This window comes from Lycium barbarum, chromosome 12 (genome assembly GCF_019175385.1).
Source record: "Lycium barbarum isolate Lr01 chromosome 12, ASM1917538v2, whole genome shotgun sequence".
In the NCBI taxonomy this organism is placed as follows: domain Eukaryota; kingdom Viridiplantae; phylum Streptophyta; class Magnoliopsida; order Solanales; family Solanaceae; genus Lycium; species Lycium barbarum.
The window spans coordinates 77,424,052-77,433,704 of NC_083348.1; the positions used below are offsets into that span (position 1 = coordinate 77,424,052).

A 9,653-nucleotide genomic window follows, 5' to 3' on the forward strand; every position below is an offset into this window, starting at 1 on the left:
GAATTTTGGGTCTAACACAACTCAAAAGATTAGCTCATGAGCCGAGGACTGCTCAAAACCATATAAAGAAACAAAGTTTCCTCATCTTCACCCATGTGAGACTCAACTATTGAATCTATTATACTTTTGAAATTAAGAACTATTTTTGAAATTTTAGTGATTCACACACACATATATTCACACTTTATATCGAAATTGCTGAGTCCGTCAAAACCCGATAGTACATGCTACAGTCCCCACTAATCATGGACACGTTTCTTGTTGCAGTTGGCACTAGCTATATATTCCAATCCAAATGCTTATCCATGAATATACATACTTCTATTATTAAGAATATATTGCTACACTCATATGTTACTCTGTCTTTTTAATTACTATGGCAATTTCACGACCTTTAGAGATTCTAATGACGAGGCACAAGCCAGAATTGGTAGTTCCAGCAGCAACAACACCTCGTGAGAGAAAACATCTATCTAATATAGATGATCAAGGGAGTCTTCGTTTCCAACTTCCTTTATTAATGTTTTACAAATATAATCCTTCATTAATGGAAGGGATTAAAGATCCTGCAAAGGTCATTAAAGAAGGATTATCCAAAACACTAGTGTTTTATTATCCATTAGCTGGTAGGCTCACTGAGTTAGGGAATAACAAGAAGCTTGTTGTGGACTGCACTGGTGAAGGAATATTGTTTGTAGAAGCTGATGCAGATGTGGAGCTTGACAAGTTAGGAGAGTCCATTAAACCACCATGTCCATACTTCGATCAATTGCTATATAATGTACCTGGTTCTGATGGGATCATTGGCTGCCCTCTTTTGTTAGTTCAGGTAACTATCAATAAATTCTAGCTCCTTTATGTTTGGTAATTGATGAAAATACTATTTTCTAGCATCTCGTGTGGCCTGATTGTCAATGAAGTGAGTGAGCGCAAACCTTCGATACTTCAAATTCCAACATAGACAAAAAAAAATAAAAAAAAAATACTAATATATGGTTTCTTCTCATGTGTCTAAAATTTGATAAGCAAAGTAATTTGATGTCAATTTCACATTTTGCTTAATTTGCTTAAAGTCTCCTTTCAAATTCTTTTATGTTTAAACAACTTGAAGTTACATAGACTGATAAGTTAAACAATAAACGTTTCAACTATATATAAGAACCTTTTATAAATCTTTAAAAAAGTTTAGTATGCATAACTGAGTGATGGAAAAGGAAAAGTGACCATAATATTAGACGAATCCATTAACTTACAATATGACTTAATTGATATACCAAATATATTCGTTTCTTCTTTTTCTATTTATAATATGATTGATGTGTGCTGAGAGTTTGTTGCCATGATTTTGCTTCCCATAATCATAACGTTCTTTTAATTAATTCAGCTAATATAGTTAACCTCTTTATGTATACATAGGTGACGCGTTTTAGCTGTGGTGGATTTGCAGTTGGATTCAGATTTAATCACACTATGACGGATGCATATGGCATGAAATTGTTTTTTAATGCGTTAACTGAAATTATTAAAGGGGCTTCAACACCTACTATATTACCAGTATGGCAAAGGGATATCCTAAGTGCTAGATCATCACCATGCATTACATTTACACACCATGAGTTTGATGATAATGAGCAAGTGAAATGCTCAAGCAATAGTAATGCACGGGACAATTATAAGTTGATACAACACTCATTCTTCTTTGGGAATAAAGAGATAGAAGCCATTCGAGATCAAGTTGCTCCGAATACTCGTGCAATTAGTACAAAATTCGAGTTATTAGTAGCATTTTTATGGAAGTGTCGTACAATTGCTCTTGGTCTAGACCCCGAAGAGACTGTTCATTTGACATACCTTGTTAATGCACGTGGCAAATCACTAAAATACGAAGTCCCCTTAGGATATTATGGGAATGCATGGGTTTCTCCAGCAACAGTATCAAAAGCAGGATTGCTTTGTTCGAGTCCATTAACATATGCAGTTGAATTGGTTAAAAGAGTTAAACATTATATGAATGAAGAGTATATTAGATCGGTGGTGGACTTCCTAGCGATTAAAGGGCGACCTGAATTGACTAAATCCTGGAATTTTATTATTTCAGATAATAGATCTGCTGGATTTGATGAAGTTGATTTTGGATGGGGCAAGCCCATTTTCGGAGGAGTTCCAAAAGCTATATCCAATATTAGCTTTCTTGTGCCTATTAAAAATAACTTAGGAGAAAAAGGTATTTTGGTAGCTATAAGTTTACCCCCACTGGCCATGGAAAAATTTCAAGTTGTCTATAAGATGACTGTCAAAGATGTGGAATAAGGGTCCACATAGATTTAAGGTTTTTCTTTTCTTTTTTAATTTCTACCTCAATAATACATGTTTTTATATGTAATATGACTTCCTTCATATATACTAGGATAAGGTATATTAAGATTATATTAACTTTATCGTCACGCATAATAGGAGAAAATAGGTTTAACTTTCCACACAAGAAGGCTTAATATATTATACTATTGTTATAATCCTACTGTGAAAGTGCATGACTGAGTGTGAGTAGTATGGAGTATCTTTTTTCTCCAAATATTGCTAAGTTTAATTTGTGTTTGGCTAGCCTGTAATTATTCGTTACTTCATCATACTTCATAATAATAATCTGGCTTTGCAATATTCCACATTGATTGCTTGTTTTTGTAGTAGTAATAATTAGACTCAATATTCTTCATCCCGCTAGTTGGCATGATCGTATACTCTTGTTAATTACTTTCCTGAAAAAGGAGTTGTAACATCTTTCCTTTATTATGGCATTGGCTTTATTCTATCAAACAAGATATTATACTTCTAATTACTGTGTATTTACAGATATGAAAATATTCACAAAAAGAAAATCAAGTTTGAACAGACATGGGGAGTGTCGACTACAAAGATCTGACTTGAATCTAATGTTTGTTCATATATAGCTTAATTTTATAAACAAAATATTCGACTGTCGTCTAACATTTGTCATTAGTTACAAAAATTTAGATCGTGATCTAACATTTTCTCATAAGATTTTCTATTTGCTCAAAAGTAATCTTTAATCCATGATCCAAAAGGTTCATAAGTTGTTAGAGAAATAAAAAGAGGGTCAAAGTGCAGGAAGGGAATAAAACCATCGTAAGTAAGGGAGTCTGCCAGGTGTTTGATGAACGTACAATGCAGCAACTTTCACTTGTTTACTTTAGAAACAGAGTCTGTACAACGGATTAATTAACATCATATGCATGCACCAAGAGAAATAAATAGGAGCACTAGCTAGTAGCATAACGTAACATTTAAACAAAATTCAATTACCAGTAACAACAGGAGTAATAGGAGCTTCTTTGCTATCTACACCTTTAGAAGTACCATTTCCTTCTTCAATATTACTATTCTTCCACCCTTTGCTCTTTTCGAACTCCTTTGCCGTGTCATAAGAAGCATGTAGCCCGAAAAAGAAGTAATACGCCAAAAGAAAACCTGTCCAGCCAGCAAATCTTATGAATGAATCTTTATCAATTGAGCCTAGTAGGAATATGTTAATTGCTATTGATGCTGATGGCAACCAAGGCACAAGAGGCACACCCCAAAGCTTTGGATTACGAGCCTGAGGAACAAATATACATATTCCTGCAGTTGCTGCAAACCAAATTGGCAGAGTAATGCAGTATGCAATCCATCCGTTTTCACTAAGTCCCCAATAAGCAGCCGTGGCAATTGAGGACCCGAGGATGAGCAATAGGCATACAATTAGCTTGTTGCGGTTTGCGTTAGTGGTAACGCCACTCGCATAGTAACGACGAACGAGGAGGGCCAAGGCCACGAGCATGAATATGAAAAGTGTGGAGATGGAGAGGAGATTGGAGAGAATGTCGAGCTTTGTGAAAAAGGCGATGATTGCGGTAGCACTCATCATGACGGCAGTGGCATTGACGGGCGTCCCAGTTTTTTCATCAACATAGGAAAACCACGGAGGCATCATGTGAGTTCGCGCAATGTGAGTGAGATAACGAGCCTGACCAACCGCGCCTACAAGCAACACAGATGTCATTCCTTTCAACGCACCTGCAACCAGTGGCAAAATCAGGATTCGTTAAAAGTATTCAAAATTTAATATATATGTATAAAAAGTAAGTACACAGTAAAATTGTAGCTTTGTCCCTACCTGCAGCCACAACATATTGCGCCCAACTCCATCCCACAGCTTTGAACGCCACAGAAAACGGAGCGTTAGGATCAATTTGCTGATAAGGTTGCATTAGACAGAGTGTTATAGCCAATAAACAGTATACAGTGGTTGTAATCACCATAGAACCAACTAATCCAATGGGGATATCTCGAGCAGGATTCTTAGTCTCCTCAGCCATAGTTGAAACAGCATCAAAACCAACATAAGCAAAGAACAACACCGCAGAAGCTTTGAAAATACCACGAGCACCAAATGGCGTAAAGGGGGTGTAATTCTTGGTATCTGACTTGATTAGGCCACAGATGATGATGAAAAGGATCACGACGATGTGAATGATGGAGGCAACGTAGTTGAGACGAGAAGAGCCCTTTGTGCTGCGAATTGCAATGATGCAGATTATAAAGCAGACCCCAACCGCAATTGGATCAAGTTGGTTGTAGCCATCAGCTAAACCATGAGCCTTAATGAGGAATCTATCAGGCTTGAAGTTCAATAGAGTTGCAAAGTATGAGGTCCATGAACGAGCCACTGCAGCACCACCAATAACATATTCAAGAAGAATGTTGCCTGCTGCAATGAAGGCCACGAAATCACCAAGCTCCACCCTCAAGTAAGCAAATGAACCACCTAATTAAAAGGATCATTTCAAAAATTAGTACTAAGTATTTATTCCTTAATAGAAACTCCATGAACATTGTTTGAAGACGTGATTAAAGGTGTAGTATTTTCAATTTAGTATATAGTTTAAACTTTTCGATGAGAGGTCACACGTACACTTTAACAAACTGCATTAATTTGATTAGACCTATTGCAAACTCAAGTGTCAAGTAAACTTAAAACTTATCACGGATATTCATCAATGAGTTTATCTGATCAAGGCCCATTTCATCTGATGATATTAATCAACACGTTATCACCATGTAAACAAAAGAAAACGACGACAGAGTAGATGAGATTTAATTATATAATACTAGTAATAAGTATTAGTGAATGATTGTCCAGTGATAAAATATCGATATGATTGTCCACTGATAAAATATCGAAGGCTTTTAGACAAGGGATGAATTTGTTGATCGAAATGCAATTAAATCAATTTATAATTAGTTCAAAATAATTCACATGATAGCAGAATTTATAAATTAGGGATTAAACTGTATTTTTTAGAAAAGCAAAAGCAAAAATGATAATCGAATGGGCATAATGCATTCAATTGGTTGGGTGGATATAAATGTCTTGACGGGTAAACGAACTCTAACCCACATCCATAAATAAAATTATCTTCTTTTTATTATTAAAATAAATCCAGATCAGGACCCGAATCTCTATCCTTCTACACGTAAATATCAAACTTTTTGTATAGGAAAAACTCGAATATAATGTGCAACTCACACGTGACACATCATGTAATGCGGTCTACATGAAAATTCAATCTCATGCTTCACAAAGTAAGCAAAAATAAATAAATTTCCCTTTATGTCACCCACCACCAAAAATCTAAATTATCCTTTAGTAGGCCCCAAAAAAAAAAAATATCAACGGAAAGACCCTAAAAGTCAAATAGTGCAGCAGGAAATGAGAATTGGAAGTGAGCGTCAATTTTGGCCCTAATTAAAGCATAAGTTGACCTCAAAAAACAAAAACAAAATGTGAAAGAGGACTTAGTGACGTTGAGGCTTTGAGTTTCCACATTCTTTCCAAATTCCAACCTGGAATATAATGTTGACTCTTCAACACCCCAAATACACAACCCACACGACTTTCATGTTTGTCTTAATTACTGTTAGTATCTTTATTGGAGGTTCCCTAGTGATTGATTTAGTGTATTATGGAGCAGTATCAATATACTCCCTCCGTTTACTTTTACTTATTCACTATATTAAAAATAAATTTTTATTTTTACTTATTCACTTTAACATATCAAGAGAAAGACATTTTTTTTGTCTTGTTTTACCCTTAATATTAATTAGTCATTTTCAAATTATTTTTCAAGTCTATTGATGAGGGCATATTATGATAAAATATATATCTCATTTATTAATTTTTAAGGGGCATATAAAGTCAATAGCGGACAAATAATAGTGAACGGAGGGAGTGTATGACAACTATATGTACCTAGCAAGATCTTTAATCCAAACAATAGCTTCGTGACAGCATACCCCTAATAAGTAATTAATGGCTTTGAAACAATTCAATAAATACCAGCAACAAGATTGCAGGCAGAAACCGTGGATTATTTAACAGATGTAGACTTTTAATTAATTAATTAATTATTCCTACATTTTAGGATCCATTGTTTCAACTCCACTAATAATAAAAGGTTCCGTAAACTTCAAATAAAAATTAAAATATGTAGTGCAAATCATTGGGCAAATGCATGTGTACGCTAGCTGTTGATAACAGTATTATTTTCATTTATAGAACGGCAAAGGGCTGGTAATACAGACAAAAAAGACAAGAAAAAATAATTCATGCTATAGAAGTATAATCCCCTTAATGGCGTAATCCTCAAATAATTGTCACTATCTGTTAAGTCCCGTTAGTCCAACGGAGTACTTTGGCTAATATTTTTAAAATACATGCCATCATCATATCATATTACTATAGGAAAGGTTCAATTCATAAACTCCTTGTATAACTCTTTTAAGAAAAATTAACTTTATCTTAGTAATTTTGTGTCTAATTTAACATAGAGAAGTGATTTTAAGAAAAGTGTTTAATATATATATATATATATATATATATATATGTATACACGTTAAAAAACGTATACTATCAGGTCATTTTAACCTTTTGACGTAGGCAGTCTGCCTTATTTTTCAAGTTGTTACTATCCCTACTACCTTCATGGATGAATACATAATCTTGTCTTTTAGGTAACTCGATAATATATATTTTTAGAAAATATCAGTGTATATAGTTAAATAGACACTTAAACAAAAAGAACACCACCAAAGTAGTGATGAAATGGATAGTATCTTTTTACCCTTGCCTAGATGTTTCAGGTTCAAGACTTAAGAATGAAAAATTAACTTTATCGTATCAGTAAGGACCCAAAAGAAGATATTCCATTTGTCCCAATATATGTGATACAGTTCGAATTTCGAGAGTCAAACTTCTTTATTTTGACCGTGAATTCGGATATATGATCTTTAAGTTTTTTCTTAAAAATAATTTACATATTTAGAAACTATATAAAAAGTACTATAATTAAAATAATTAACAATTTAAAATATCTAAAGGACCTGTATACGAATAAAGACCGCAGATTTTTCTTGTTTGATTCTCAAAAAACGAAAAGTATCACATAAATTGGAACAGAGGGAGTTCTTCGGATTCGAACCTCTGAAATGGAATAAAAACCACTATAAGACTTTCCGCGGTGCGAAATCAAATTAATCCGAGTTCCAAAATAGGTAATGGAACCAAAAAAGGAAGCAAAATAAATATAAGATGACACAATATAATGTAGTGATCGATGATTTACCTGCAACAGGGATCTCAACAGCAAACTCTGTGTAACAGAAGACTGAAAGCAAGGCTGAGAAACCGGAAACAGCATATGACAGAACAACAGCAGGACCAGCATCCTGGCTAGCTTCAAGCCCTGTCAATACGAAAATCCCGGCACCAATCACTGCTCCCATCCCGAACCATATTAAGTCCCACCAGGTCAGTGTCTTCTTCATTTGATGCTGACTTCGTGACTTTGCCTCTAGCTCAGTCGCATCATCTGATCGCGTTAGCACCCTTTCTATAAACCTCGTTGGCGTTTGCCTCAGCGCGTTCGCGTAATTTCCCCAGCTCTTGAATGATTCTTCAGGTAGAAAATCGTCTTTTGTGCATAAACAGTTTCTTCGCCTGATTCCGCCTCCTGATTCTGTTACTTCACTTTCTGTTCCCATGTTTCAGTTTCTGTATATTGATAATATAACAAAAATTTATTAGTGCATAAAAACCTGAATATATCACAAGCCGTGGCGAATCCAGAATTTTGAGTCTATGATGTCTAGCTTTTAGGAAAAAACTGCTTATAACAGAATTCTGTCTAACCTGTAGCTAGAATTGGAACATAATGTATAGTACAATGAAAAGAAGAAAACTTCAATAGTATGTGCTAGTAAGATTAAATTATGTTTGTTTTGTGAGAAAAATGGAAGGGGATTGGGGAAAGAAAAAAATTGTGTTGAATGAGCTGATTTCAGGGGATCATATTTGTTCTCATTGATAGAGAAAAATAAAAGATGTTGTCACTAGAAAATTAGTTCGAATAAGGAGGACTTTATGAAAAAGGAACGTTGACTCCTGGTAATATTTAACTCATCATAACTCATAAATGAAAGAATACACATTAAAAGAAAATCTCAGATCCTAATATATAAAACTAAGAAGGCAAACAAAAAGACCCAATTACTTTCACTGAATAATTGGAGAAAAGAAAATAGAAGATACATGAAATAAAAACCTGAAAGAACTTATTTCTGACAATAAAAAGTACTATAAAACACCTGAAAAAGAAAAAAGAAAAAGGGGAAGTAAAACCATACATACCTAGTATTAAAAGCGGATTTTTGTTCAAAGCACCGAGAGAATTCACCGGCAAACAGTAATATGCATGTACATATATAGAGGTACACTATATATATAAAGAGCTGTGTGTGTGTGAACCAGATCTTCTTGATTCTTCGTATGACAGAAGGATCCTAAAGAGCAACCAATGGTATGTGGACTTTTATAGGACTATATTCACACTCCTATAATGTTGGGGAGATTAAAATAATTTACTGTTTACAAAATAAATAAATAAACAATTAAATACATAATTGATACAGTATAAAAAACAGGGAAAAACAAACAATTATCCTACAGTTAACTTTGGAATCCCTTGAAATAAAATACACAGTCAGATCTCTTTTTAACTTCCTTGTATAACGCTCATTGTAAGTTTATAACAGCCAAGTTTTTTCTGAGAACTAATCTTTTATGATATATTTTATATCCCTATTACCTCTCTATAACATCTATATTTTTTTTTTTTTGATCTCTATAATAATTAACCATCTTTCTAGAAATGGAATCTCTAAGATTACTAATGATGAGTCTAGAGGTTTTGACCAGATATTTTGATACTTTAATATAATATTTATGACAAATAATATTATACGCATATATATTTTCATCATTAAAAGATTTTTCTTCTCTGTACAAAGTGTGATTAAGCTTGAATTTGACATCTTTATTGTTTATAACAGCCAAATAGTATTATTCAAATATCAAATGATATTATATGTGCATAACAGTCAATCGCTATAAGAGCAAAAAAAACTTTGGAACCAACATATTGTTATAGAGAGGTTTCACTGTATAAAAAATCCAAAGAGCAGTTATAATTGAGAAACCTATGCTTCCGTAATCAGTTGGACTTATAACAGCATTGACTAATTTGCGTCTTGTTAGTTGT

General features: G+C 33.8%; 2 protein-coding genes across 3 annotated transcripts; one reads left to right on the forward strand and one right to left on the reverse strand.

The window, feature by feature from the left end:
• The first annotated feature begins 219 nt into the window (after positions 1–219).
• On the forward strand, positions 220–2,513 carry LOC132621763 (alcohol acyl transferase 1 allele GSa-like). The gene is made up of 2 exons (XM_060336149.1): positions 220–829; positions 1,417–2,513. The coding sequence occupies exons 1-2, from the start codon at positions 377–379 to the stop codon at positions 2,308–2,310; spliced, it is 1,347 nt and encodes a 448-aa protein (XP_060192132.1). The 5' UTR covers positions 220–376; the 3' UTR covers positions 2,311–2,513.
• Positions 2,514–3,184: 671 nt separating this feature from the next.
• Positions 3,185–8,899, reverse strand: LOC132621762 (cationic amino acid transporter 1-like). 2 transcript variants are annotated; one of them, XM_060336147.1, is made up of 4 exons: positions 8,744–8,899; positions 7,680–8,107; positions 4,172–4,822; positions 3,185–4,071 (listed from the first exon to the last, which is right to left on the reverse strand). In XM_060336147.1, exons 2-4 carry the CDS (start codon positions 8,095–8,097, stop codon positions 3,314–3,316), a joined length of 1,827 nt encoding a protein of 608 aa, XP_060192130.1. In that variant the 5' UTR covers positions 8,098–8,107; positions 8,744–8,899; the 3' UTR covers positions 3,185–3,313. The 2 variants fall into 2 exon arrangements, with proteins under 2 accessions (XP_060192130.1, XP_060192131.1); XM_060336148.1 differs by lacking the exon at positions 8,744–8,899 and adding an exon at positions 8,246–8,624.
• Between the last annotated feature and the right edge of the window lie 754 nt (positions 8,900–9,653).